The 26,752-nt window shown below is 50.4% G+C and overlaps 10 protein-coding genes across 10 annotated transcripts; 6 read left to right on the plus strand and 4 right to left on the minus strand.

Annotated features, from left to right (window-relative positions):
• Window positions 1-696: 696 nt before the first annotated feature.
• Window positions 697-3,128, minus strand: BC939DRAFT_474199 (uncharacterized protein; the record flags this gene model as incomplete). Its single annotated transcript, XM_051558403.1, has 3 exons — window positions 697-908; window positions 1,372-2,089; window positions 2,277-3,128. The coding sequence occupies 3 exons, from the start codon at window positions 3,126-3,128 to the stop codon at window positions 697-699; spliced, it is 1,782 nt and encodes a 593-aa protein (XP_051415733.1).
• A 153-nt stretch (window positions 3,129-3,281) lies between these two features.
• BC939DRAFT_474200 (uncharacterized protein) lies at window positions 3,282-5,246 on the minus strand (the record flags this gene model as incomplete). Its single annotated transcript, XM_051558404.1, has 1 exon — window positions 3,282-5,246. The coding sequence occupies one exon, from the start codon at window positions 5,244-5,246 to the stop codon at window positions 3,282-3,284; it is 1,965 nt and encodes a 654-aa protein (XP_051415734.1).
• Window positions 5,247-5,434: 188 nt separating this feature from the next.
• BC939DRAFT_441398 (cytochrome b5-like heme/steroid binding domain-containing protein) lies at window positions 5,435-6,225 on the plus strand. The gene is made up of 3 exons (XM_051554219.1): window positions 5,435-5,720; window positions 5,841-5,909; window positions 6,027-6,225. The coding sequence occupies exons 1-3, from the start codon at window positions 5,553-5,555 to the stop codon at window positions 6,093-6,095; spliced, it is 306 nt and encodes a 101-aa protein (XP_051415735.1). The 5' UTR covers window positions 5,435-5,552; the 3' UTR covers window positions 6,096-6,225.
• Window positions 6,226-7,145: 920 nt separating this feature from the next.
• On the plus strand, window positions 7,146-9,145 carry BC939DRAFT_14560 (uncharacterized protein). The gene has a single exon (XM_051550184.1). It carries the CDS (start codon window positions 7,593-7,595, stop codon window positions 8,904-8,906), a length of 1,314 nt encoding a protein of 437 aa, XP_051415736.1. The 5' UTR covers window positions 7,146-7,592; the 3' UTR covers window positions 8,907-9,145.
• Window positions 9,146-11,278: 2,133 nt separating this feature from the next.
• Window positions 11,279-11,620, plus strand: BC939DRAFT_441403 (uncharacterized protein; the record flags this gene model as incomplete). Its single annotated transcript, XM_051554220.1, has 3 exons — window positions 11,279-11,319; window positions 11,348-11,453; window positions 11,474-11,620. Coding segments are annotated over 2 exons (156 nt in total), but the record flags the coding sequence as incomplete, so codon positions are not given.
• Window positions 11,621-13,197: 1,577 nt separating this feature from the next.
• BC939DRAFT_441407 (uncharacterized protein) lies at window positions 13,198-14,297 on the plus strand. The gene has a single exon (XM_051554221.1). It carries the CDS (start codon window positions 13,395-13,397, stop codon window positions 14,223-14,225), a length of 831 nt encoding a protein of 276 aa, XP_051415738.1. The 5' UTR covers window positions 13,198-13,394; the 3' UTR covers window positions 14,226-14,297.
• Window positions 14,298-15,858: 1,561 nt separating this feature from the next.
• BC939DRAFT_526150 (uncharacterized protein) lies at window positions 15,859-18,951 on the minus strand (the record flags this gene model as incomplete). Its single annotated transcript, XM_051561352.1, has 2 exons — window positions 15,859-18,644; window positions 18,792-18,951. The coding sequence occupies 2 exons, from the start codon at window positions 18,949-18,951 to the stop codon at window positions 15,877-15,879; spliced, it is 2,928 nt and encodes a 975-aa protein (XP_051415739.1). The 3' UTR covers window positions 15,859-15,876.
• A 1,129-nt stretch (window positions 18,952-20,080) lies between these two features.
• Window positions 20,081-23,938, plus strand: BC939DRAFT_441414 (uncharacterized protein). Its single transcript, XM_051554222.1, has 5 exons — window positions 20,081-20,953; window positions 21,465-21,489; window positions 22,873-22,926; window positions 23,020-23,199; window positions 23,309-23,938. Exons 1-5 carry the CDS (start codon window positions 20,307-20,309, stop codon window positions 23,621-23,623), a joined length of 1,221 nt encoding a protein of 406 aa, XP_051415740.1. The 5' UTR covers window positions 20,081-20,306; the 3' UTR covers window positions 23,624-23,938.
• Window positions 23,939-24,160: 222 nt separating this feature from the next.
• On the plus strand, window positions 24,161-25,735 carry BC939DRAFT_441417 (uracil phosphoribosyltransferase-domain-containing protein). Its single transcript, XM_051554223.1, has 6 exons — window positions 24,161-24,245; window positions 24,533-24,677; window positions 24,780-24,827; window positions 24,953-25,024; window positions 25,147-25,299; window positions 25,423-25,735. The coding sequence occupies exons 1-6, from the start codon at window positions 24,243-24,245 to the stop codon at window positions 25,656-25,658; spliced, it is 657 nt and encodes a 218-aa protein (XP_051415741.1). The 5' UTR covers window positions 24,161-24,242; the 3' UTR covers window positions 25,659-25,735.
• Window positions 25,736-25,753: 18 nt separating this feature from the next.
• Window positions 25,754-26,625, minus strand: BC939DRAFT_441421 (transport protein Sec61 beta subunit). Its single transcript, XM_051554224.1, has 4 exons — window positions 26,534-26,625; window positions 26,309-26,367; window positions 26,104-26,205; window positions 25,754-25,966 (listed from the first exon to the last, which is right to left on the minus strand). Exons 1-4 carry the CDS (start codon window positions 26,534-26,536, stop codon window positions 25,879-25,881), a joined length of 252 nt encoding a protein of 83 aa, XP_051415742.1. The 5' UTR covers window positions 26,537-26,625; the 3' UTR covers window positions 25,754-25,878.
• Window positions 26,626-26,752: the final 127 nt, after the last annotated feature.

The following is a 26,752-nucleotide window of genomic DNA, read 5'->3' on the forward strand; positions in this document are numbered from 1 at the left end:
CGTCATCGTCATTTATGTCCTATTTATTCGAGCAGAGATAATAAAAAATCAAGATATTGTAGCCTTTTTTTTTTTTCGATCGAAGTCCGCGGGGTCTGTATCGCGCGCAACGTTGCACAAAAAAAAAAGTAAAAAAAAAAAAAAAAAATAGACTGTCCAGATATGTTTTTAAGGACGGAACAATCTGTAACGACTAGTAAGGCCAAACCAAAGGCTGCGAGGGAGTTCAACAGTGGTTTGTATAGGGACCTAGTTATGAATGGCTCTTGAAATGAGCGGAGCATTGTATTTTTATTTTTTTTCCGCCAAAGACCGACTTCTTGGTCCTTCCTTCGGCACTTTCTAGCCATCATTTCGCCCTGACGGAATAATCTATATTGAACTTGGACTTGCGCAAAAAAAGAACCTCCAGAAGCCACGTTATGGCCCGGAGCACTTCTCGGTCGTATTCATCATCTCCACAAGAATCTCTATCCGTGTCCATGTCATTGGAAATAATCTCGTCCTCATTATCATCATTATCGTCGTAATCACCATCGGCATCCTCGGTCGCTGCTTGTTCTGGAAGCCCTGCTTTGCCTTGATTTCTTCATGCATTCCTGTCATCTTTGTTCTTGCTCCTCTCGTCTCTGTTCTCGCTCCTTCAACTCGATGTCCCTCATCGTCTGATATTTGGCGTTCACTTTGAATTAGTATTTAAACACGGGCCACAGCGACTCTGGTGGAGCCCCCCTCCAAAGACTTATACATCTTCACTGCATCTTTGGCATACCGCCCCGCCAATCTGTGGACCCAGAGCGTAATCTCATTCGCCATAGGCATATCTGCGTGCATATCATAGTAGACTTCGGGGGACTCGGCCTTGAATTCGGAGACAAGCTGAGGAGTTGATTGTAGGGTCGTTGTTCCTGTGTTGTTTTTGGGGAGCAAATCTCCCATGGTCATGCGATGTGTTGGGAAGAGTGGAGAGCGAAGAAAAGGAAATAGAAAACGCGTCTCCAGCACTGTTCCGCCTCCAGCTAACCAGAGGACAGATTAAAGGACTGACAGAAAATGGGCGCGCACTGTGCATAGAAACCAAGGGCGCGTTACACAAGATGGACGGTTCAGGATGTTTGATCCGCTTTATTTTGAAGAGGGTGCCTGTGGCGACTGAAGCAAAGACTGCAACTGACTCGCAACGTTCGGATTAAGCAGGTGAAAGATAGAAAGAAAAAAAGAAAAAAAAACGTAAAGGAATGTCTCCCTCCACAATACGACTCGTCGTATTGCAAATAGCTGCTGTCAAGCAGCGAAGGTCGCTTCTCCTCCTGGATAGGACCTAACCATCGTTCGGCATGACCGCACAGTCGATCTTGAAGTTGAACTTACGCATGAGCGCGCCCTGCATCCATGTTCGAGCCATGCGCGCCTCCAGGCTGATCTCATCGTAGTCTTCTTCATAGGAGGCCTCATCCGACTCGCCAGTCCATTCGTCGCCCCAATACTCCTCGTCAAGATCTGATACTTCATCCAGGTAATCCTCCTCCGCACCATCATCGTCGGCGTCGATGCTCTGTCTCGCCTCATCCACCTGTTCCTTCTCAGTCCCTGATCTGCGTCCGGCCTCCTCACCCTCACCTCCATCGACATTCCCAACCGGTTCAGCGTCCTTCTTGATTGTAGTGCTTGTCTTCTTCGCCGCTTCGCGCTCTTTTTTCTGCTTCTCCCGCTCCTTTTCTCTCTGCTTTCGCTCCAGTGCTCGTTGCTCTCGTTCCTTTCGTCGCTGTTCACGCTCTTTCTTCCACAGCTCCTCCTCCTCCTTCTCACGCACCCTTCGTTCCTCTACCTCCTTTAGCATCACCCCCTTTTTCTCCTCAAACTTGACATTCTCGGCCAACGCAAATTCGATCATCGGCCACAGTGACTCTGGCGGCGCGTTCTCCACGGTCTTGTACGCCTCCGCGGTTTGATCGCCATACTTCTCCAACAACGAGCACGTCCAGTCCGTGAGCGCCTTGGCCTTGGCGGTCTCGGAGCCCTGCTGATTGTACACGGGGTACTCGGTGTGCTCAAAGAACCAAGCCATCTCCCGCATGGTCACCACGAGCTTGTCGGGGTTGTAGCGTGTGCCGTTTATAAAATCCATGCAGAGTCGAGAGTCACTGCGTAGCTTGAGTCCGTACAGGCCGAGCAGGGTTTATGAGCAACCGCTCCCGACCGCGGGAGAGTACCAGGTTCAACCAACTGTGTCCGTCCGCGGACCGGTTCCTCCAGGTCGGACGCAGGTCGCCTACCTCGTAGCAGTATACAGAGTCGTCGGAATCGGTTTCGCTGTAGTAGTCGTCAAAGCGATCATATCGTCTGTAAGAACGTCTCGGCTGGATCTTTTCATAGGGCCCTTGCTCGTAGACATCAGAATCCATGTGCGCTCTTGTGGGATCGGACATCACTTCTGGGTGCATAGCCCCGTACCATCGGCGACACTTCTTGCACATCCAAATGAGAGCCAACAGATCGGGTCTTCGGAGCGGCAGGGGGAGATCAACGCCGAGCTGGGAACTTCTTTGGAGGCACAGATCGCAGATCACGACCATACATCCGAGGACGAGCTTCATATAGCTGGGCACGGGCCGCGAAATATCGACAAGATTGCAGTTGATGACGATTTCTTTCCAGAGCGGGAGTTGTTCGATCATTGATTTCCAGTTCTTGGAGATGGTGAACATTCGTGCAAGTCGACAGGGGGGGACATGACTGAGGATCATTGCCCAGACCTCGATGGGGATACTGGAGACGATGATTTGTGGAACTGGTTCTCGAAGGACATCCCACTGAGCGACCTCGGGGGGTTCAGTCGTGAAGTCGGGAGCAGGTGGAGCACCGGCTTCTGGGGTCGTTTCTGCATTGTCGTCCTTTTTATCCTGGGCCATATCAATGTCATCGTCGACGACATCTGGATTTTCCTGCCCTTTGCCGATTTCTATCACATCCACATTCTCATCCATATCGACCTCGGTATCCTCATCCAGCTCCTTTCTTGCTAGGCTTTGCTTGGCAAGTGGGTGAGTCTCGTGCGCAGTGTCGGTCTGGTTGGGTGTTGCTGCGGCGTTGTCTGCTTTTTCGTCGCTGGGGAGTATGCCTGTCATGGTTGTGTCTATTATGGTGAATGGTCGTAGGAAGAGCAAAGAATAGAATATGTTAAAAAAGCTGAGCAGGTACAGTTTTGTAAAAATCACGCGCACTTTATTTCTTTCAGCACAGCTAACATGTCATGTGGAAAGTAATGTCCTTGTTCACTCCTACTGGCCATCGGTCGCCTCGACCGCACAGTCGATCGTGAAGTCAAAGTTGCGCGTTAGTGCCCTGCGCATCTTATCCCGAACCGCCTGCGACATCAGTTCCCACGCACTGGGCTCGCCGCTTTCATACTCCTCCGACGAATACACCTCCTCGTCCTCGTCGTCATCCCAGTCATCCCACTTCGTGCCCGGGTTCGGGTCCAAGTCATCATACGGGTCCTCAGCTCCCGAGCCTGTTTCATCAGAGTCGTCCTCAGTCTCCCGCTGCGAGCCATCGTCCTCGGTCTCCAATTGCGAGTCATTGTCCTCGTCATCATCGTCGTCGTCGTCCTCTTCATCCTCGTCGTCCTCGTCAGAGCTGTCCTCTGTCATGATCATTGCCTCTGCTACCTGAGCCCCAAACTCTGCATGAGCCTCCTCTATGCGATATTGCTTTTCCCAATACTTCGTAAGCACACCGAACGCGAGGTCGACCATTGGCCATAACGGTTCTGGAGGCGCGTTTTTGTGAGCCTTGTATTCTGGTATGCTATCAAGCCCTTCCATGCTCTCGAATTCCTCACACCAGGCGGCGATCGCCCTTATCTTGGCCTTCTCCTGTCCAAACCTGTTGTGTCGCGGATAATTAGTGTGCTTGAAGTACCAAGTCAATTCCCGCATCGTCTTTACGATCTTATCGGGGTCGTAAGGCGTACCCTCAATGAAATCTGTGCAGAGACGAGAACCTGGACGGATTTCCAGTCCGTAGATGGCGAGCATAGTTCTAAGCATACGTTCTCGACCCCGACAAAGGACCTGATTCAACCAACTATATTCGTCCGCACCACGGTTCCTCCAAGTCGGACGCCATTCGCCCGGCTGGTAGTAGTGCTCCTGGTCCGAATCCAAGACCTCGCTGCCGTAGTCTTTGGAATCTTCGTAGTCCCCGTAGTCCTCGTAGTCTTCGTAGTTCTCATCGCCCTCGTAGTCCTCATCATCTTCGTAGGCCTCATCATCCTCGTAGTCCTCGTCATTCTCGCCATAGCCGTCAAAATCATTCAAGTCATCCAATCGCTCGGGCTGCCAGTGTGAACGTCTGTAGGTTTGTGCCCGGGTCACTTTCACGCATGGCCCTTGCTCGTATACGTCCAAATCCTGCGATGCTCTTGTGAGGTCGGACATCACCTCGGGGTGTGCGGCCCTGTACCATCGGCGACAGTTTTTGCACATCCAGGTCAGGCCCAGCAGATCTGGTCTCCGAACAGGAAGTGGGATATCACTCCCGAATTGGTAGCTCCTTTGAAGACACAGGTCACAGATGACGACCATGTGGCCAAGGACAGGCTGCATGTGGTTGGATGCTGGAAAAGCAGAGTCGCCGATGTGGCAGTTGGTGGCGATGTCCTTCCAGAGTATGAGGTTCTCGATCATTGATTTCCAACCCTTGGAGACAGGAAGAAGCCGTGCAAGACGACAGGGTGGAACGTGACTGAGGATCATCTCCCAAACCTCGAAAGGGATGCGGGAAAGAAGTTTTTGTGCGACCGGGGCATGAAAGTGGTCCCACTGAGCAAGCTCGGGAGCTTCGGTCTTAAAGTCAATCGCAGGTTGTGAGATTGATGTTACTGTGCTTTCATTCTCTTCTTCGTCATCTTCTTCGCTATCGAGGTCCGTATATTCATTCCCGTCCGTACCCTCATCCGTATCTTCGTCTTCATCAATATCTTCGTCCTCATCAGTATCTTCGTCCTCATCGCTATCGATATCCGCCTCATCGTCATCCTCTTCATCCGTCCATGCCTCATACTCCACCTTCACTTGCAGGCCATCACACTGCAGCCTCACTTGCAGGTCCTCACACTCCACCGTTACTTGCAGGGCTTTCTTGGCTGGATGGATAATCCCACATAGGGCATTGGTCTGGTTGATGCTTGTTGCGGCCTTGTTATTGAGAAGTTTGCTGTCAGTGGAGCGTGAGCTGGTCATGGTTGCGTGGGTGTGATATCTGGTTGATAAGCAGGGAAGTAGTAAAGAAGAAAGAAACAAGAGGGCCGCCAGTAGCACGCGCCCTTTGATGCAGCCCCGGCGCGTGGAGTGGCTTTTGTCACTTTTGGATGAGCAATTGGAGCAAATTGGCTCGGACTTGCACATGGACATGGGATGTACATTTCCGTGCCCTGAACCTAGCCTACTTTTCATACTTTCCCCTCCTCCATCTCTCTCTCTTCTCTTTCTCTTCTCTCCACTCGATTCACTCATTCCCCTCAACATCAACCGCAGCAGATCCTCACCATGTCCCGCATCTTCACCGCCGAGGAACTCGCAAAGCACGACGGCACCAACGCCGACGCTCCCATCTATGTCGCCATCAAGGGTGCTGTCTTTGACGTCTCCTCCAAGAAGGAAATGTATGGCCCCGGAGCTGGCTACCACTGCTTTGCCGGAAAGGACGCCTCGAAGGTACGCACAATGTGGTCGTACTCAATTGATGTGGAATGAAGAAGGCGCATCTACAGGATGCTCTGTTGACACAGCGGTTTCTTTTCTTTTACACGCGTCTATTGCTATCGTAATCCCTAGGCTCTCGGAAAGAGCTCTCTGAAGCCCGAAGACTGCATTGCCGACTACAGCGACTTGAACGAAACGGAGGTAATCTCAATTTTGGCACAGGAAGCAAGGATAAAGCAGATTATGCTGTTTTCTAAGCATTTCTTCGGTCGTTAACGCGTTCTCTCTCTATTTCAATTGATAAACCTGTCCAACTAGCTCAAGACGCTGAATGACTGGGTCGTGTTCTTCGAGAAGCGCTATCCCGTTGTTGGAAAGACCGCATAAACGACGACGAGAGCCGAGGCCAATTGCTAAAGAGCTGAATAGTCACCAACAGGGGAGACAGAGTCTTTCGAGGAGAGCAACAATACGAACACGCCTTTGTAAATAAAAAAGAAAAGACAACGTTGAACCGCCATAACCGTCGTTGGGTCGGCAGAAGAGGACAGACTGAGATGTGAACCGAAGAAGCACCCTCGGGATGCATGCCGATAGGGACTATCCCCGGCAAAAATGCTGGTATACATCCATGGTGCACAAGGATGGTGGCGTTACCATCTCCTCGGTGCTCAGGTTGGGCGAAGGGGGGAGTGATGTCTTTGTTCAGCAATGGGCCGTGCACATCATTGAGGGATGAAGGATTTTGTATGCTGGCTGATATTTGAATATATATCCCTTTCTTCCCCACTCGCTTCCTTCGTTCTTCTTCCTCGTCCTCTTCAATTATCCGCTTCGAACAACCCGACTTTGCTTCATAGACAGTGTTAAACATCACTGGATACCACTAAACGTCAATAGAGACCTCTGATAGACTCTAGACCACCACTTCCCATCCAAACTAAGCGCACTGCACTCGGTTTTTTCGTTCATGAATATGACCCCAACGACCCACAACCCGCTCGATATCAAGTCCAATCCTGAACTTGTGGCTGTTTTTCCGAGTACCAGCACTACTGAAGGTCCTGTTCTCGCCATGGGCTCCCCTCATGTCCATGTCGCACCTGCAGCATCATTCAATGACCATGCCGTGTTGAACTCCTCTGCCAGCAACGCCCTCCCCCACACCAACGCAACCACAGGAGGTGGCGACTCCACTACAGATACTATTGCTGTGTTCTCTTTACCGCTACTGGACCAATTGCCGCCACAGGGACCCATTGAAGGCACTCTGAACACGGCCCAGAGCGCGGCGGGGGTGTCAAATGACACGCTCGCTACACACACCCTGGACTCGACCGCGACAGCGACAGCGACAGCACAGCAACAACGCCAAAGAAGTAAGGAACAGATGATTGCACATGTCATTCAGCGCGGCAAGATCCTCAAGGTATTCCCTCCTCCTCCTGCTTTTCCTTGGGTTGACAAACGCGCTTCAATGCTCAATGAGAATGACCATGATTTCATTCTGGACTGCTTTCTCTTACAAAGGTATCGCGACGACTCCGTACGCGACTCGAATACGCGGTCCTCAAGATCCGTCGCGGCTGGTCCAAATACACCCTCCAAGAGGTCGAATCCCTCCTCGAAACAACAGTCCCAGGCCTCTCCTCGGCGTCCCATCCTGGCTACAAGCGCACGCGCTCCCCTTCTAGTCGCAGCACCATCATCACGAGCAGCAGCAGACCAGGAAGTCGAAGTGGGCTTCGTCAAAGTGAACGCAAACGGACCCGGAAAGAGTATCCGGACTACGAAGGGCATTCTGTCCTTGTTCAACAGAAGTTCAGAGACATTAGTGGCGCAGACGAAGCCGAAAACGAGGAGGAAGAAGATGACGTCGAGGACATGGAAGAGGTGGATATGAATCCGCCACCAAGGATTTATCGAACCCGCCCATCGTTCTCTCAGTTTAAGGACTCGGAACTCTTCTTACCCGCGAAGTCTCTGATGGAGATCGCGACCTCGTCGCCTTCACCCTCAACCTCTCCACGACCCAAGCACGCATATGCGTATATGCCTCAGCAGCAGCAGTTGCAGATACCGGGGTTAGGTGGGTTCGGGACTGCGGGACCCTTATTTCGAGACGCGACACCTGGAAGAGATCGGCCCATGTCAACGACATATTCAACTCCGGCATCACCAGTTATGACTTCTAGCCCGACTATGCGCAGCCAGGATAAGCAGGAAGAGGATGGAGAAGCAGAGGAGGAGGAGGAGGGAGAGGGAGGTCCTTCGGATACGCAGGCGGCACGGACGATTCTGTTACTAGCGTCGAGTCCGACGCGTCCGCCACCACGAACTTTAAATGTTGGCAGCAGACACGCCTCGCCATCACCGTCGCCAACGGTTCAACAGCAGGCCATGTTTGGAGAGCCGTTGTTTTTGAACCTGAAGTCCCCATCATCAGCAACGACGGGTGCCTCACCAGTGACAGGGCCAGCAAGTTCAGGAGCCGGAGTCGGAGCCGGAGCCGGAGCTGGTATCGGCCTTATGGCGTCGTATTCTCCAATGACGAGTTCCCCGCTGGTCAAGTTCCAGACCGCGGCATCGACTCCTTCGCCGGACAGATCACCCTCGGGTGCCACGGTCGTGGTCGCGACAGATGAGAATGACCATACGGATGACGGGAATCCGTTTCTGGTCAAGAAGGGGATCAAGGAGTCATCGCTGGGGTCGAACCGATTGACGAGACCCTCGAGCGGTCTTCATGAGCCCATGGAGCCTTCGTCTCTTTCGGCACCGCCTCAACAGTCCGCACCTGGCTTCCGGAGCGATATCAACACGGCCGCGGACAGGACGACAGAGGTATTGAGAGAGAATCCGGAGAACACAACATGGGAAGCGGCATCAGTTGTAAAGGAAAAACCACCACTGGTCGCTACCGGCGCCTTGCCACACACCCCGCAGGGTCCACAGCAGGGTCTTGAGGGATCATCAGCAGCACCGTTGGGGATCAGGACACCTCCACCGAGCGGGAACCAAGACCTTGCACAGGGAGGGCTTTACGGACATCGACACAGTCCTAGCAATACTGTGGCACAGTCAATTGCTGCGAGACGGCGGAATAGTGGCCTTGCAGGCGGGACGGGCGTCGATCTATTGACTTTCTTCCCCAGGCCTGGTCAATCACCTCTCGAGCACGATAATGGCACAGAGTGAGAAAGGAAAAAGTGAAAAAAGGCGACGAGCTTTATATGTTTATGGTGGGGTCGCTCGATGGCGATGCTTTGTGTAGAATGCTTGTTTGAAATATATAAAACATTCCTGTTTGTTCTGCTATAGATGCCAGTCTAGTCTATGCGTATGTACGATTCATACGGTGGATATCAAGTAAAGTGCCCGAGGATGCGTCCCTCTCTTCAAAACGATATGAACTTATCCCCTTCTCCCGTCCGTTTGTCGTCTGGGACATCAGCGCGAAAACTTGGTGGCCCCTCAGTAAATAGTAAACTCTGCCGTGACCATCTCCACCACCTCCACTGCCAGTCGCGATCGAACGTTTATTATTTTCTATTTCCCCAATTCAAGCACACTGGAGTACAGGCTATACCAAGATAAACATATACCTTTCGCTGGGGATTGGTTTGGCTGATCTCTCAAATAGAGGGGGGACTCTGCCCTGTTCATTACGCGCAGCATGTATAAAATAAGGGTGTATACATTTGAGTTGACCGGGCAACTCGGGTCAGCAAGGCGTATGCACAAAAATAAAAATAAAAGGCCCACTCAAAACAAACGGCGCAAACGGCCTTTCTCCCCTGCTCGATCTCTGTACCTCTCACCTCATGCAGCCATGCGAAGTGTTGCACTATCTGCAGCTGAGACAGTCCTTTGCAAAGGGATGCAACAAATATTATTCGGCTGCGATGATCATACGCCATTGAGCAGCGAGATTGAAAGAGGAGACATGCACCTTATCCTTCATCGAAGATATGGATCAAACCGTACCAGCACCATGTTCTGCCACTTCAAGGAGGCATGCATCAACAGAGCTACACTTACCCCAGGCGAAGAAGATCAGGCTGATGCTGAGCTTGGTGGTGCCTATGGAAGCGAATAAATGGAGTATGGGAGTGAGTTGGGAGTGTAGGAGTGAGAAATGGGATGGATGATCCAGGCTGTCTTTATTTTTGGGCGCAGGCACCATTTGAGTTGACTCAGGCGTCATTTGAGTGGATACTAAAGGGTGAAAATGAGCTGACCTGAGTTGCACGGTCAACTCGCCAGCCTTTATGCTAATAAAAAAGAAAAAAGACGCCTGCTTGAGGAATACAACCTTTCGAACCGCCTAGTGTGCGATTGATCTTCGTGATTGAAGTTGACCTCTGGTTTTTTACATGAGCTGGATGGTTTAATGCGAGCAGCGCTGAATCTTTAAGGCCCCAGACACCATAGTTAACCGGCGTGCTGGCGCCAAAGCAGCACTTTAAGTAAACAAGCAGGCGATGGCTGCATCGTTTGATGTGCCCTGCTTGAGGAAATATGCTGATCTGCATCCGCGAGATTATCTTTGTACATCGTCCGTTGTCGACTCTAGCCTGATACTTCCAGTGTTCAAGATCAAAGCTGGTTTCCTTTTTAGCTGGCAAGGACATATCGCTAGTTCGCGTTTGCGTTTTCGTCTAGGCTGAAGCGCTTGCATTATACCATTCCATGCATAAGACGATATGCGGTATTCAAGTTGGGCTTGCAAGGACCCGTCGAAGTAGGCCGTCGTACCGGCGTTGCCAAATAAAGTTGACTTCTTTGCATTGCCCTGGAGATCGCAGCAAAGAGATCGTGATCCAAATTACTAGCACAGCATGCAGATAGATGCGCCTTCGTTTACTCGTTTGTATGTCATTGCCACCATAAAGTCACTCAAATAGATTGTTTGAAGGGGCCATTCTTTATTGCATTGTCTGTTATTCCTCCTATCGGCACCATCGGCTCAACTTGCTATCAGTCAACCTTGGTTGCTAAGGTTGTGCAGAGTACACCACGGGCAGGTTACAAGTCATCGTACTCCGAAAAAAAACCGCACAAAGCCCAAAGAGACCAAGTGGATAAAAAAATGGGTTCAGAAACATTCTCAGGAACTCTTTTGTTTTTGCGTGAAGAAAAGGCGAAGCTCCTTGGCCCGAAGGCACGACCAGAGGTGATGATAACCTGAGGGGAGTAGGGGAGTGGGGAAATTTGGTGCTCCCGGCCCAAATGCACTACTAGGGTTAATAAACCCTCTGGGGAGCGGGTATAATCCACAGGTTGAAAACCTGGGATGGGTTGCCGAGGGCACGCAATTAGTGAGGGGTTACAGTTCCAGGATCGAAGTCAAAACTCCTGGGACCTCTATATTGCCGAGGGCACGCAAGAGTGGGGGGTTGCAGTCCCAGGATCGAAGTCAAAACTCCTGGGACCTCTATATTGCCGAGGGCACGCAAAGGTGAGGGGTTACAGTCCCAAGATCGAAGTCCAAACTCCTGGGACCTCTATATTGCCGAGGGCACGCAAAGATGAGGGGTTACAGTCCCAGGATCGAAGTCAAAACTTCTGGGACCTCTATATTTTCTATCTAGGGAGTGGTGGAGAGAGAGTAGTGGAGTGGGAGTAGTGGAGTGGGAGTAGTGGAGTGGGCTTGCTGACGAGAGTGCATGTGGAGGAGGGTTGCTGGCGAGAGTGCGTGTGGAGGAAGGCTGCTGACGAGAGTGAGCACAAGAGGTGGGAGTGGGAAGGAGGAGGGTGGGAGTGGGTGGAGGAGAATGGGACTGGGTAAAGGACGAAAGGCGAGGTTGTGTCAGTGAAGAGAAGAGGTATGGGGTGGAGAGTAGAGAGTGGAAGGTGAAGAGTAAAGAAAAAAAGCTTATATCATACGTAACTGGAAAGAAACTTGCCGTAGAGCGCGTGAGGAAGAGTGGGGAAGAGTGTGGTAGAGGTGGGGGAGGTGAGGAAGGGGGAAGAAGGAACGCGTAAGAAGGAAAGAAAGAGATAAAACAAAGTCGAGCTTAAAATGTGCCGCGTGGTCGGTGGCTGAGTCGGTAGCAAGGGGTCTATGGAGACGGAGGGCTCATATGGCCGCTGGGAACTGGGGGGTGGACTATGGGGAACGAGACGGTAGTGAGCATGTGCCTGGGAGTGAGCAAACAACGCGCACGGCTCATCAGAGAAAAAGGAATCGTCATTCAACGCTGTTCACCATGAGCCCAACTAAAATCAACATCGCCTTTGCCAGCGATGAGTGTACCTTTAACAACAAAAGCGCATGGTCGCGAACATGTTACCACCAATTTCACGTTGAAGGTTGTTGAAGGTTGTTGAAGGTTGCTAATGTTCTGTTCGCGTGGTTTCGTAACAGCCTTAAAAAAGGAGTGCAAACAAATAGCGCACCTACCACACGCGACTCAGCCCAAGCGAACACTGCCAATAAAGTTTGCGTCGATGTGCGTTTGTTGTGCTGCATGGTTCATATTTACTGCAGCAGAGAAGAGGCGGCGGACGCAGCGCCACCATTCTATGAAAGGACAAGAACGTTGTCTCTATACTAATATCACCTCGGCCAGTGCGTGCAAGCGATTGCGATTTGACAAACCCGGTTCCTCGTGGAGAAGACAAGAATAAACGATAAGAACACAGTGAACATGAGGTCCACAAAGAGACATCCACTGCGGAAGAAATTCTTTTTTCTTCATCGCTATTGCCTTTACCTACAGTAATAGCAAAGAGACTTTCGTGCCGGCAGGGAGTAAGAAGAAAAAGAAACACTAAAATGGTTGGCGAGCCATTTCTGTGCGATAAAGACATGCTCAAACGCACTCAAACGAAATAAAGCATTGCTTTAAACGGCTGAAAATCAGTGAACGGATATATTATGGGTGAAAACAAATGGGTTGACCGGCTTTAATGTCCACTCAAATGACGCCTGAGTCAACTCAAATGTATGCACCCATAAAATAATGGTAGTCCAAAATGGTAAACCCGTCCTCCTCGGATGGGCGCGAACCCATGATATTCATGTTTAGTTACTGCAGCAAAAGCCCGTTGCCCGATAGTAAAGCGCTATTCATTAAGGATATATAGTAATATAGGAATATATGATAGGACAGGATAGGATATAGAGATATATACGAATAAAAGAATAAGGAAAGGTATGTGTGTGTGTGTGTCTTTGTACATAAAGGTAGCGCGCGCTACAGTTGTAGTGGAAATATAGTCAAGGATACAAAGCATCCATGGCCCTATACACGCAGCTCTCCTCTGAAATTATTTTGCGCTCGAAGCCTTTGTGCGTTCAGTCTTCGGATCTTTTCCTTTTGGACCGACGGCGACGATAATGATGACACCTCTGGCGAAGGCGACAAATCCGAGCTCTCCTCCGATCCCATCATCAGATCAGACGGGGACGACGATAGAAGCGACTCGAGTGAATCCGAGAGCAGGTCCGCGAGGATGTCTTCGTCACGCGCAGCGCCAGTCAGGAACGAGAGCTGGGCCCGAGTCTTGCTCCGGATATTGTTACTGTTATTGCTGTTGCTGTTGCTGTTGTTGCCCTGGTCGTTGCTCTTGACCTGGGTCGCCCCATGTTCTTGTGGCTCTGGTGAATTTGAGATTGATTGAGGGCGAAGCTGGCGTGGACGTGGCGTGCCCGGAGGCGAGGGTGCAAAGTATGCGTCTATGGAGGGGGCGGCAGGCGGGGTCGATGCAGGTGTTGCGATGGTATCCGCAGGAATAGAAGGTGAAGATGCTGTAGTAATATCCACATCTGAAAATGTGTGTTCGGACCTCGGCCTTGTGCTCATTTTGTTGTCGCTCATACTGCTATTGTTGTTGTTGTTGTTGTTGTTGTTGCTGCTGCTGCTGTTGTGCTCGATAGTATCATCCTGGTATGGCCGCGCAGTCGAAGTTGGGGAGGGGGGCGGGGACGAGAACGCGGGGATGGTGTTTCGCTTGATCTTGCTCGACGGCAACGAGAACATGCCGGGGCTGATAGTCGACTCTGTCGACAGGAAAGTCCGGACCTTCTCTGGGGGAGTGCTGATGATCGTCGCAAAGAAATCTTCCTCCAATACATCGTCCAAGTCCTCCTTGATGCCCTTCTCGAGCGGTGGTGGGGGCAAGAAGTTGCCCTGGTCATTGATCGTGCTCAACTGGAAGACCTGCTTGGCCTGCTCCTTCCAATCCCGTTCCGCAGCCTTGTCCATTGACCGCCGGGGATTGCTTGTGGGAAAGAGCGAAGACATGCTTGAGGGGCTCTTGACTATGCTTGACGCGAACGACGGGGTCGTAGGCGTAGCTGAGGCGCGGTCTGAGGGGAACTGCGCGATGCTATGGCGTTTCAGGGTATTGGTGCTGAAGATCGTTCTAATCGTGGACAGTCCCCTCCTGGGGCTCCCTGCCATCGGTGCTGGGGCAATGACCTGTGCTGTTGACATTGTGGGTGGTGGGATATGTGCAAAGACGGAGGGTAGGTGGGTGAGTAGTGAGAAGGCGAAAGGTGAAGAGTGAAAGGATGGAGTTTGTCGTAAAGAAATAGTAAGGAAAAAAGGGGGTGGGCTACAAAAAAAAAAACAGGGGCGGTGAGCAGAACCGGTGATGCTCTTCGGTGTTTGCGATGTTTAATTCAACCACGGGGTGCAGTGCAGTGTCCACAGGGAGAAGGAAAAAAAAAATGAAGGAGTGAAAAGATGAAGGAACAGATCTAATTGCGGGGAATGGGATCAAGAGCTGGTTAGTTAAGAAAAAGGAAAAAAAAATAGTGGGGTGCCGGTGTTGATATAGCACCTGTTCCTGAGTGTGGTGGAGAATGGAGGAAAATGGCAGAAGAATGAGGTAATGAAGCTGTTGGAGCAGGGCTATGCGTTAACAATCTAACCAAAGATGAGCAGAAGGTAATGGTTTGTGCGGGGAAGAAATGTGCTGCAGACCGCAGGTCAAGCGGATGGGATGGGCTCAGGGGCTGATCAGCACTTTGAAAGAGGGCCTGGTCTGAAGGAAAAAAAAGGGGGGGGGGGGGGGGGGGCGAGTATCGTGAGCTTAGGAAGCAGCAGTAGAAGTAACTATCCGGGGCAGGGGCAGAGGCAGGGGCAGGCGAAGGGGAAGGGGGTATTTGTGAGGAGTGGCGATGGTGGACAGCAGTTGGACCCCATAACTACTGCCGACTGCACGCACTTGTACCTCTGCCATGATGACAAAGACGACGACAACGCGATGCGTGTGTGTGTGCATGGCGTGTAATTATAATCTGCAGTGGATTGTGTGGGCCAATGGCTCATCCTTGTGTAAACAATGACGATAACAATTGCAGCCGTATCCTGTGCGCTTGCGCCTCCTTCCTTCCTTCCTTCCTTCCTCCGTCGAAAGGACCATAACCAAGCGAGGAAGTAACCATCGTCATTTCTCTAGCAAAAAGGTCATAAAACGCGATGGGGATGCAAATCTGCCTGTAAACCCTAGCCGGCATCTGGGAGACAGCACTTGCCGTGCAATCAATTGAGGAACGGTTACAAATCCTGTTGGAATGTGTTGTTACCGGGTGTCCGTCCCGCTGCGCGTTTATCAATTACATCGTCTCTCAAAGGCTCCTTCTCGGCCCTCGCCAGCTTGTTCTCCAGGGACGCGATCTCGTGGTTCTTTTAATATATTCGTTCTTGACTTGCTTGATCTCCATCTCGGCTATCTACGCACGAGCCACGGCCGCGTCGACCTCTGTACGAACTGAGACGAGTTTCTATTGGGTTCATAGGTTAAGATCGAATCAGTCGTTCCAGGGGGAAATAAAGTTTCGTTGCGCCCAAGAGCCCCCTGCATCCATCATAAGACGCGTTCGTCGCCTAGGGACTCATCGCTAAAGGCACTCGTTTACCTCTCTGAGCTTTTCTGTGATGGGTGGCTAGTTGATTTCGTAACTAAGAACCGCGCAGCGCTCTCTTCTTTAAAGAGAGGTAAAAAAAAAGAAAGCAATGCATACTCTAACGACCATGCACCAACATGCATTGTGTGCTTTCTCCCTTTTTCGTGCTTGTTTCCCCTAATTCCTTACTGACTCCGCCTCCTTTGCCAAAAATTGAGACGGGTGCGTGGACAGGTACTACGGATTGAATGCTGAATACAAGTTTTATTCGGCTCCTTGACACTGCAACCGCTTTTTTCTTTCTTTCTAAAAGTAACAGAAACTCTCATCCGATAGCACAGATTCTATGTCAGCATCCACCACGTCTTCAACATCCGAGGCTGTCAACAGGAGCAATGAGAGTCTGCCCATATAACGACCTGCTGTCGTTGGATCGTGTACCTGCCTGGTCTGCTGCTTTTGCTCTGAATCTTGTCCTCGCATTGTTCTTCCCAACCTCGTTAACCCATTCATGTCACCTTCTGAAGCGTGAGCCGGCGCGTTGCGTCCCTGACCGAGATCCAAGCCCTGGCCTATACCCTGAGCCCCCTGGGAGTTTGACGGAACGGACATCGAATGGGAAAGTCTTGCTAGCGAGGATGCCTGATCGAAAGTGGACATCGATTCACTTTCCTTGTTGCCTTTCAAGTCCAGCGATGCGAAGATTGGTCTTATACTTTCGTTGCTGTCTAGAGAATACGCATTCTTGGAGGGTCGAGAAGGAGCGGGCCGCCTCCGCGGAGGCCGCGGTGGAGGTGGAGGGGTAGCATAGGAAGGAACGAGACGTGGAGGTACCGACGATCTATTTCCAGGCACTTGGATAGATGCAGAGATAGCTTCGTTCTTGCATGGTAGAGGGCTTGATAGTGCATTGGTCGAGGTCAAGGACGCTTGCCTGCTCGTCATCCGGCCCTCAGACACATTGGCCTGCGAGGGGAATGCACAGCTAGGCTTGTGGGCTGAAAAATGGGAAAAGTTGGAGCCGTGAAGACTTAGCGAGGGGACTGAACACGAGGATGACAGGCGATGTGGGGTGCGCAGGCTAGATGAACTGAGGATCGTCGCCCCTGCTTCCTCGCAGCTGCAATCAGATCCTGCCATAGCAAGAGAACAAGCGCTAGTGACAGCTGTGGTCTTCAGAATAACTATCTCCAGCGCGGAAATCGAAGGCCACCTTCCTGAACTGGTTGGGATAACCTTGCTGTTGTGCTGTGGCGGTGGTGGTGGTGGTGGTGGTGACGGTCTGACAGCAATCGATGTGGACGGACTTTTTCGAGTTGGGTCAACCTTGCTACTGTAGTTATTGCTATGGCTGTCGTTCCTGTCGTTACTGATGCGATTGTTGAACAAGGTCGTGCGTGATTCGCAGTCTCGGTGGTTCGAGCTCAGGTATAGGTCGCGATTAGGAGGCGCGAGATACAAGCATCGACTCGCGCCTTGCATGGTCAGAGCTGAGAATGATTCCCGATTAGTGCCAGAGCCGTCCTCAGAAGGTAGCGATTCCTGATTAGTGCCAGAGTCGTCCTCAGAAGGCAGCTGTGTCTTTTGCCACCGTGAGAACCGGCCCACATCCGAGTGTTCTGGATCAAGAATACCATCCTTTGCTGCAGCCTGGTTTTCATGCGATTGCTTCTGTAGAACCGGCTGATGCTGGATTCCAGGTCCAGTAACGGGGACCTCCCCTCTTCCATGACCAGTGTGTCTGTACTTTACCATCCCCAAAGGAACGTTGTCGTCGGTATAGCTCGATATCCTCAGCTGCTGACGACTTTGATCATAGAAGGCAGTTGATTTTCTTGGAAAGCCCCCAGTGAGTTGACGCGGTCGGTCGAGTTGTTTCGTGAGCGATGGCCATTTTGAGCGGCTGCTGCTACTGGCAGATGACATAGAGCTGAATGCGTCATCCTCCTTCCCAGGCTCCGGGGCCTTATTCCGTGTCAGCTCAAAGCCTAGCTCGTGACTGGGACATCTTTTACCAGGAAGGATTTTGAACTTCGTAGCCCATTTCACAATCTGGCTCTCCGAGCTGTCTGGATGGGGAGAGCATGACCTAATTTTTTTCAAAAGACTCGGGCGCCACATGTCAACCACAGCAGCTTTGGCGGGCTCCATTGCTCCTCGCCAGCCGATGGTCTGAGATGCAATTGGTACGGATTTCTGGCTAGGTGACTTTAGAAAGACACAAATATCCTCCTCGCTGTTCTCAAGGTCTTCTCCGGAATCGCTATCGTTGCCGCTGCCCTCGTGCTGCTGGGGGTAGTAGCACTGAGACCAATCCAAATTTTTGGGCAAGAACGCAGACACTTTGGGGGGTGGAATCTGATGCTGCAGAAAACTCGCACACGACTTTACGTCACTAAAGGGTGCTGAATGCTGGTTTTGCCATGGGCGCAAAACGCGTTGTTGTTGCTGCTGTCGGGGCGGGTGCAGTTGCGCGGGTTGGTATCTCTGTGAGTCGTTCTCGTGCTGTTGGCGCTCTAGATACTTGTTAAATAGATGGATAGACTGCTCGTGCGCTGGTAGCAAACTGGACATGGTAGTGGGGTGGTGGTCTCCAAATTGGAGGTGGTCAGGATGGGGTTTGGTGATTGGGATATACCGACGATACTGCTGATATTGAGGTTGTTGCTGTTGTTGTTGTGATCCATTATGTTGCTCTATTCCTTGTTCATTGTTAACAGGTAGGTTCTCGCGCGGCGGCTGTTGGTTCTGCAATTGATGGTAGGACCACATCTTGGACAAAATAAAATACCAGCGCTCAAGCTCTAGATCTTTCTTGGCCCTCAGAGTCAATGTTGTGCCATCCGTAGTCCGTATCAGAAGTGAGCGTGATGCATCACCATAAGGAATGCAGTGGTAGGCCCTCGTAGAGGACATGAGACGGATGTCGGCGATGGAGATCAACCTGAGGAACCATTTTATGTTCGGACTATGGAACAATGGATATTTTGACGCAGAGACAAACGGTGATGACACATGGGGATCGTAAGTTATGATAGGAGGCGTCCTTGGTCTCTTGCCGATGCAGGTTAACACTATTAGATTCGAATGTGAATACGCGGAGCGTGGTATGTGCGGCATAGGTTAGGAACACGATCATAGCATTTTCAGCATATAATAGTGGTAGAGGGACAAGAAAGAAGACAGAGAACAGAGGGGGGAAGAGGCGGAGAGATACCTACCTGCACCATCGAACGTGAACAACCGCGACTGCCAGCGGTTATTCGAGCCTAGCTTCAAAAGATATCCACTGTATAAAGGACAAGGCGGTGTGAAGCTATCCAGTGCCTTACGGACATTCCATTGCGCAACATTGTCGCCTCTCTCAAGGACAGCTGGCATCAGATCGTCGCAAGCCCACTCTTCTTTATTCCAAAAAAAAAAAAAAAAAAAAAAAAAAAAGCGGCGTCGATGGAGGCTGTGCGTGCCGCGTGGATGATTGATGGTTCTTTTCAAGATGAAGCTGTAAAGTAGGACGCGTCTGTGATGGACGATAGTCAGAGCCTATTTTCTGTTGTTTTAGGATTGTCAGTGGAGGAGAGAACACTGGGGATGCGAGGAGCGCGAAAGGAAAGATGAGGAAAAGGATGATCTCGAGGATGTAATTTAATAAGGAAAGCATGAGGAAGGGGGGAGCGGCGATCGTAGAGATAGAGGAGGCAGTCGGTAGGGGCGGGTAGCCAGTGAAAGGGGGCACTCCCTTATAGTTCTGAAGTAAGGGCAGACCTAGGTATCAGAGAAAACATTCGGCTGCATATCTGATGCCCAATTGGTCGTTAACCTTTCAGCAGATGAACCTGCCTGGCGACCTTTGGGTCTTACTGTGGTTCGCGAGGGACGAACACAGATGCAGTAGATGCCAAAGGAGACAGAGCAACAGCTGGGAAAGCTGTCGTCATATAATCTGCAGTCAACATCTCGTTTTTTGAGAGATTACAGGAGACAGGGAACGAATACGGGGTGGGACCTCCCTTAGACAGTTGTAGGCCACGCGCGATTTAGTCGCATCTATGGTTACTAGACGGGGCCACGCATACGGAGGGAAGTCAGCATGCCGCAGAGAACTATACGGCGAGAGTACGAGAGGCGAGGCCGAGATCGACTGCAACAGCTTCCTCGATGTGTGGATGTGTCGTGTATGGGCCCACGAATGCCGCTATTTCCTTAGTGCCGATCGCTCCATCGACACTTCACACGTGAGACACATGAATATTGTTCCCATGGACAAGTTCTTCCAATTATGTACGGTGACCAGAGCAGCGGGAGCAGGCCCCGTGTACGTGCACCGTTGGACGTGCACGGAGCAGGGAGCAAGCAGTCCCTCCTGTCCTCGGGAGTGAGATCATCCCAAAATGTCGAGCACTGCTTCTCGGACTCTGAAAAAAGGTCGCGTTTCGATCGAGGTCCTGTCATACCCCTGGACTTTTTGCGCGAAGGGTATGGCCACCCATGCTATTCATACTTCTTAAGCACGCACCATCACACACTGACACATCCCATTTCCACATCCCGCTTCCACCCTCCCCCATCACCCCAACCTCATCTCGCAACAAACAGCTACAGCTACAGCCACAGCGACCAACAACACCAACTCACCAACCAACCAAATAAACAACAAGCAATAGCAATAACAGGCAACTTTCATCAACCCGCGCTTTCTCATCTCACTCCCTCACCCTTCGACGAGCCAAGCAACCATGACAGCTACCAGCCCTCTTCACCAGCCCGCCCTCAAGGACTCGCCGGTCCCCACAGTGTCAAACGTCTACCCATCCCCCTCCCTGTCGCCAGCGACCACTTTCTTTATCAATATGCAGCAGCAGACACCCGCCGCTTTCAGTCCACGCAGGCCGTCGGTCAAGGCCCTGCTCAGCTCCTCGAACCCCCCGGCATCTCCCCTGGATGCCCTCGTAATGGCACTGGAGGCTACCGTTGAGGAAGAAGAGGGGACTCTCGAACGAGACCAATCCTTGGTTGACGGAACAGGTGTGAACGTCAAGACTGAGGAGGATGACGACGACCCCGATGCCACTATTCCCTCGTCTCCCACGGTATTCATGAAGAGGCCCTCAGCGGAGCCATCGCTTCACCACTTGCCGACAATGATGCTACCCGAGTCAGTGGCCATGTCTGCGCTACAATCCCAATCCTCAGGCCTTACCCCAAGCACCCTCCCCAACGACTCTTCTCGTCGCAGCCTTGGTCAGCGCAAGATGTCAATCAGCAGCCAGGGCTCGTCCTCGTCTGCCAACTCGAACAGCGAGCGCACTAAGGAGTACGCCTGCACCGTTGGCAATTGCGAGAAGAAGTTCTATCAGGTCGCCCATCTGCGCTCCCACGAACGGTAAGGCGCCTGTTCTATGTTGTGGTTGACAAACCACACCCATAATGGCATTCCTCCCCCTTTTCGTCCTACGTATTTTTTTTGTTCAATATCCCTGCAATTGCTCCATCTACTGGCTGACTCCCCCAATCAATTGTCCCTGGGCATCGTTCAGCATCGCTGGGACACTTGCTCCTCTCCCACCCACTTTCCTTCTTACTTACCAACAAAAGAGAGCACTCCCCGCGTGACGCATCGAAATGGCGAAATTGAGGCGGGGAGACGGCAGTCCTTCGTTCTCTTGCCTTCCATCAAACAAAATTCCCGACACGTTGGTCCACTCAGCGGCCATTGTTCCACGGGCTGGAATTATTCCCTCCCTTGGCGAATCGTACGCCCTGGATCCAACGCGTGACGGGTGGACCCGTCTTCTGCCACTCCTACGCCCCGACTCTACCCTCGAACACAAACACCTTGCTGAATGCGCTGTCTAAACATTCATTATTCCTCATCCTATCTATTTAAAAAGTAGGTGTCACTCTGGCACAAGGCCCTATGTAAGTCTGCTTCTATCTCCAGATCTACATTTATCTTTCCTCTATCATGTTCACTTGTTTCAATCAGGACCGAGCTGAACTATGAAATGATGATGGAATTGAAAAGAGCGCGAGATTAAGCGGGGCCTTTCTTATGAACATGATCGACTGCGAAGTATCCTAATCAACATCTTTGAGGAGAAGGATCACTAGCTTGTCTTTGGGGTAACTGGAGAGGAACAGTCAAAGTAATTGGAGCAACGGCTATGGGAGTAAACGAAAGATGGTTGACCCGACGTCAAATCAAGCGCGACTTGATCCCTTTCGCCAAGGAGGTGAAAGGGCCACCTTTTTTATTCATGGGGAATCATTCGACTTTGCATTGTTCCTTCTTCAGCCCCGAGTGATCTCAATGTGTTCGATTATGGTGGTATTTTTGCGTTGAAGATCACCAGTGGAGAACTAAAGGCAGGCCCCTGATATTTGACGGACATGGCAGCTCTTTTCTTTCCTCGTTTTTTCTTTTGGCCACTTGACGGCTGCTTTTTCTTTTCCTTTTTTTTTTTTCTTTTTTTGCTTCTTTTGCTTCTCAGCACAGTTGCAGTTGTCTGCACTTGCGGACGAAATTTCTTCCATTTTTTGCCTTTTTTATTTTTTTCATCGTGCGTTCAGGGTGTCTAGTCCTGGCATCTTTACCTTATACACGAATCTATCGGCCGTGATGAAAAAGCTGGTACAGACGTCAGCGCGAGCACAGCATTTATCCAGGCCTTAGGAGCGCCAGAAAGAAAAAGCAGTGATGACGAGAAAAACCATGAGAAAGCAAAGAAGAAGAACAGACAACGACCAACACATCACCAATTATCACACCATTTCGCCACCCAATCCAGCCGACACTCTCGCCTCCTCGACTCGTCTCTCTCCTCCTCCCATACATATCATCGTCGCATCTCCTCCAACGTTGTCTGTCTACCTTTTTCTTCTTCGACCTCAGTTTTCTCAAGTTGCTTTTTTGATTCCTCCTAAGAAATGTTTGACGAACGTAACTAAGATTTTGACGACTCACGGTCCATCCTCTCTCTTATTCTTTTCCCTCCCTCGCTGCTTCTTCTCTTTATTCTCAAATGCTGTCATGATCACTTGTTCTTGTGTTATTGTTCACTCCGCTGCTGCTCCTTGGCGTTGTTTGGGTGCTTTTTGTTGTATTGCTGGCTACCTTGATCGGAATCTGGGGCCGTTGGTTCTTTGCGCGAATGTTTTGTGTCGCGTTGTACACATCTCTTTTGTGCTTTGTTACCGTCGATATTGGCCCTGTGGTGGTTTGGTTTGGGTATTGTGGTTTTGGTTCGGGGGGTGTATCTTTGTTCTATGCGCGCTGGTATCGTGCATTGCGGGCGAATACAGGTTTGTCGATTCGATGGATGCGATCGAGCTTTCACGCAACTCGGTAATCTTAAGGTAAGAGTTTTCTGCTCCGAATGAATGGTTGTGGAGGTTTTCTTTTTTCAATGATACTCAAATGTCTTTTTTTTTTTTTCGCAACACTGGTAGACGCATGAACGAAAGCACACTGGCGAACGTCCTTACAAGTGCCCACATCCCGACTGCGACAAGACCTTCACGCAGCTTGGCAACTTGAAGACGCACGAGCGCATCCACGATGAAGTCAAGCCATTCATGTGTCGACTTCGCGGATGCGGCAAAACTTTTAGTCAACTGGGGAACCTGAAGGTATGTTTCGCCTGAGGCATTCCGCAAGAACTTGTTCCAACAGCGGCGAACCCAACGCATCTTTACAGCTATTAACCAAACTCTTTTCGTGGGGGGAGGGATTCTCTAGACGCATACGGCCAAAATGCACCCAGAAGTGACGATCAGCGACGAGGAACTCGCTATCCGGACAGAATCAAGCGCGGTCCATGAAATTCAGGATCGGACGATGCACACGTCGCATGGAGCACGATTGCTACCTGGCAAGGAACCTGGTGTGGTCCAGGTGATTGCGCACTTCAATCCTTACCAGCGGCGTCCGATTAAGCCTCAGCATTACGAGGAAGAGATGCTTCTGAAAAAGATCCGCGATATGATTCAGCATCAGCAGCGCATGCGGGAACTGGAGGACGGAAGCGAGATTTCGGACGACATGTGTGAGTAGGTGTAGGTCGACAGTTTGCTCCGCTTTGGATACGCTTGCGTCGTTGCAGTTGTTGAATTATGGCGCAAAACAAAATCTGTTCAGGATCTAGATCGAGGGGCATCTGTTTTCTTATTCTTCCTCCTGTGGTTTGCCATTCGGTTCTTTACCCTATCTTCTTTTCATTCAGTCTATTTTACACCTGTACAATCTCTAATGTGCAACAACCACCACTATTCACCAACTTGTAAATAATTATCATGTAGACTTTTTCTGCTACCATTATAAAAACTCATAGAAACCCAAAAAATAAAAGAAAAATGAGAGAGACGATAGATGCTTTAGTAAACACCGTGTGTTATTCGAATGGACCAGGAGAAGGCCGTTTGCAGCACAAAGAGTTGTGCAGCAACAATGTTGACCTGAGGTACCGCTGTCTGAGAGAGGGGAGGGCTTGTAGACAGCGGCCTAGCGCAATTGAACGTGTTGTACGTGCCACTAGCCAACTCCATGGTTCCCCGCCCGAACCCATTTTTTTTTGTTATTTTTTTTTCCACGGACTGAAGTACTTCAGTCACAAGATAAGTAGGACTGAGAAAAAACAATTCCTTTCTTTACTCTCTTTTTCATTCAGCTCGCCATGGTAAGTCAAGAGAAGCACCATGGAAAGCGCCTTCGGACTCTAGGTTGTTGCGGCAAAGCGATGGACCCTTGGCATGCCAGTAACTATGTCTGGACCGCCCTTTCATTGACCACCAAGTCGATTCCACCATGGACGTTCGTTGGCATTCAGGGGCCTTCAAGGACGATGTAGTTTTTGCGTCAAAGAGCCAAGGGCTTTAAGGAACTACATAGAAAAATATCCTACTGGACAGAAGCACTCACACGGTTGCTCCTGGTTCTTTTTTTTTTTTTTTTTTTTTATCCTAGACGTTCCAACCTCCTTCCCAAGTGATTCTCTTGCCTCAGACGCAGCAGCTGAAGGCATTGACGACCATTATCCGCGACAAGAACACGCAGCGTGCGGATTTCATCTTTTACTCAGATCGCATCATCCGTATCTTGGTCGAGGAGGGTATGTCAAGCAAAGACGGTCAAAGGAACGATGGTCGAGTGAGTGGGACGACGATACTGACCGATTGAACGTTCTGTGCGACATGCATATCCATGGACGTAGGCTTGAACCACTTGCCTGTTGTCGAGAAGACCGTCATCACTCCTACTGGTAAGTTGAAAAAAAAAAAAAAAAAAAGAACCGCACCACATCACACCGCTAAGTCGGAAGCTGGACGTATGGAAACTCATTTGATGCTTCTTATTCTCCTAAAAAAAATTCCCAATGTATTTTAGGTAAGGAGTTCCATGGTATCGACTTTCAGGGACGAATCTGTGGTATTTCGATCATGCGCGCAGGAGAGTCAAGTAGGTGGAAAGAAAATATAAGACGAGCGGTATATTGTACATATGAACGTACATTTCGCGCAACAATTGGACAACGGAAAGCTTTAACCATCTTATTTCTTCTTTCGGACAAATGATAATAGTGGAACAGGGTCTCCGCGATGTCTGCAGAAGTGTTCGCATTGGCAAGATTCTGATCCAGAGAGATGAGGAGACAGCACTGCCCAAGATGTACTACGCAAAGTTTCCCCCCGATATCGCCTCGCGTTACTGCTTGTTGTTGGACCCCATGCTCGGTAAGCTTTTCCGTGATCTACGAAACCAGGATACCAACGAATGGACCTTACTTTCTAAAGGCTCAAGAAGGAACTTTCAATTGCTAACATTTTTGTATTGATCTATTCTTCAACAATTCACAGCAACTGGAGGTTCGGCTATCAAGGCTATCGAGACGTTGATTGATTATGGAGTAGCCGAGGAGAGGATCCTCTTCCTGAACTTGATCTCTTGTCCTGAGGGCATTAACGCGGTCGTGAAGAGCTTCCCTGCCATGAAGATCGTCACTGCCGAGATCGACGCTGGACTGGACGAGAAGCTGTACATTGACCCGGGTCTTGGCGATTTCGGCTGCCGCTACTTCGGAACTGACAAGTAGAATCCGGACTTTTTTTTTTGTATTCCATCATGTTCAAAGAACCTCCTCTCGACAATAAATCGTATCATTTCTTAAAAGATGTCAAGCATCCCAGATATGTTTTTTGATGGTTTATTCAGAAAACGGTTGTATTTTGATAATAGTACATTTTTAAGAAAGGAGAATGAAAGGTCGAATAACGCCGGCATCCTTTAACGGTGAGATGCAATTACGTTCGGTATTAAGCACGGGTCAGCTTTCCGTAGATGTGAAGAGCAAAGACGGAGGCAATGAAGGCCAGAGACAAGACGAGGACGACGACAGGGTCACTACAATCGAATAATGCGGTGACAGCGTCGTTAATAACCCATTAGTCGAAAGAACTCCTGCCTGATCCACTGAACAGTGCTTTGGACGATCCAATGCCGGCCCGTTTGAAAAAAAAACAAAAAAAAACACGACTTACACACGGAGTCCAGGGGAGTCATCGGTGTAGATGCGCATCATTCCTGAGGTGCTGGGGCCAGGTGCACGGGAGGTCTGGGCCTTAGAGGTAGTTGTACGTCTCCTATGTAGCGCGGAAGGCAATAGAGAGTGCAACATCTTCAGCATTAGGATATAACCGACCATCGAAACAAAGTGTGCGATGACAATTGACAGTTGACAAGTACCTGACAGCGGCAGCGCGGGGAGAGGCGCCGGCGAGGTTTGGGGAAGCAGCAGAGTCAGACTAAGCAAGCGATTAACCAGAATAAGGTCCAGGTTAGATGTTGATCCGCGGATGAGAACACTGTGGAAGTCGCCTTCGTCTTGATGAACACCGCAAGGTGGTCGCATATTCAGTGTCGTTGGCTCAGTCGTTGAGGATATCCGGGAGACTGTGGTTGAAGTATTACCATGGCAGATCGGATGTGTCGTTTTGGGTGGAGGAGAAGAGAAGGATGGATGGAGGTGATGGAGGCGATGGAAGAAAGAGCCAAGGAGGTTGGGTTGCGGAAAACAAGGTTGTGAGCAATGGCACCCAATCAGATTGCGCCAGTGAAATGCTTCTATCTCACATTCATTTAAAGAATTCATCAATTACAGAGGGCGATCGACCTAGATTTTGTCTGTAT

Source organism: Gamsiella multidivaricata, assembly GCF_025024155.1.
Source record: "Gamsiella multidivaricata strain RSA 2152 chromosome Unknown BC939scaffold_10, whole genome shotgun sequence".
Taxonomy (NCBI): domain Eukaryota; kingdom Fungi; phylum Mortierellomycota; class Mortierellomycetes; order Mortierellales; family Mortierellaceae; genus Gamsiella; species Gamsiella multidivaricata.

What these genes read in the sequence shown, in the direction of transcription:
- BC939DRAFT_14560 (XM_051550184.1), top strand. Translation starts at nt 7,593, where the DNA reads ATGGAAGAGGTGGATATGAATCCGCCACCAAGGATTTATCGAACCCGC.
- BC939DRAFT_441421 (XM_051554224.1), bottom strand. An exon ending in CCCCGCGCTGCCGCTGTCAG is followed by an intron (nt 26,206 to 26,308) that starts GTACTTGTCAAC and finishes CGCGCTACATAG; the next exon opens with GAGACGTACAACTACCTCTA. An exon ending in GACTCCCCTGGACTCCGTGT is followed by an intron (nt 25,967 to 26,103) that starts GTAAGTCGTGTT and finishes ATTCGATTGTAG; the next exon opens with TGACCCTGTCGTCGTCCTCG.
- BC939DRAFT_441398 (XM_051554219.1), top strand. Translation starts at nt 5,553, where the DNA reads ATGTCCCGCATCTTCACCGCCGAGGAACTCGCAAAGCACGACGGCACC. An exon ending in CCGGAAAGGACGCCTCGAAG is followed by an intron (nt 5,721 to 5,840) that starts GTACGCACAATG and finishes CGTAATCCCTAG; the next exon opens with GCTCTCGGAAAGAGCTCTCT. An exon ending in GCGACTTGAACGAAACGGAG is followed by an intron (nt 5,910 to 6,026) that starts GTAATCTCAATT and finishes CTGTCCAACTAG; the next exon opens with CTCAAGACGCTGAATGACTG.
- BC939DRAFT_441417 (XM_051554223.1), top strand. An exon ending in CATGCGCGCAGGAGAGTCAA is followed by an intron (nt 25,025 to 25,146) that starts GTAGGTGGAAAG and finishes AAATGATAATAG; the next exon opens with TGGAACAGGGTCTCCGCGAT. An exon ending in GTTGTTGGACCCCATGCTCG is followed by an intron (nt 25,300 to 25,422) that starts GTAAGCTTTTCC and finishes AACAATTCACAG; the next exon opens with CAACTGGAGGTTCGGCTATC.
- BC939DRAFT_441414 (XM_051554222.1), top strand. Translation starts at nt 20,307, where the DNA reads ATGACAGCTACCAGCCCTCTTCACCAGCCCGCCCTCAAGGACTCGCCG. An exon ending in CATCTGCGCTCCCACGAACG is followed by an intron (nt 20,954 to 21,464) that starts GTAAGGCGCCTG and finishes TTTAAAAAGTAG; the next exon opens with GTGTCACTCTGGCACAAGGC. An exon ending in ACTCTGGCACAAGGCCCTAT is followed by an intron (nt 21,490 to 22,872) that starts GTAAGTCTGCTT and finishes GGGCGAATACAG; the next exon opens with GTTTGTCGATTCGATGGATG.
- BC939DRAFT_441407 (XM_051554221.1), top strand. Translation starts at nt 13,395, where the DNA reads ATGGAGGGGGCGGCAGGCGGGGTCGATGCAGGTGTTGCGATGGTATCC.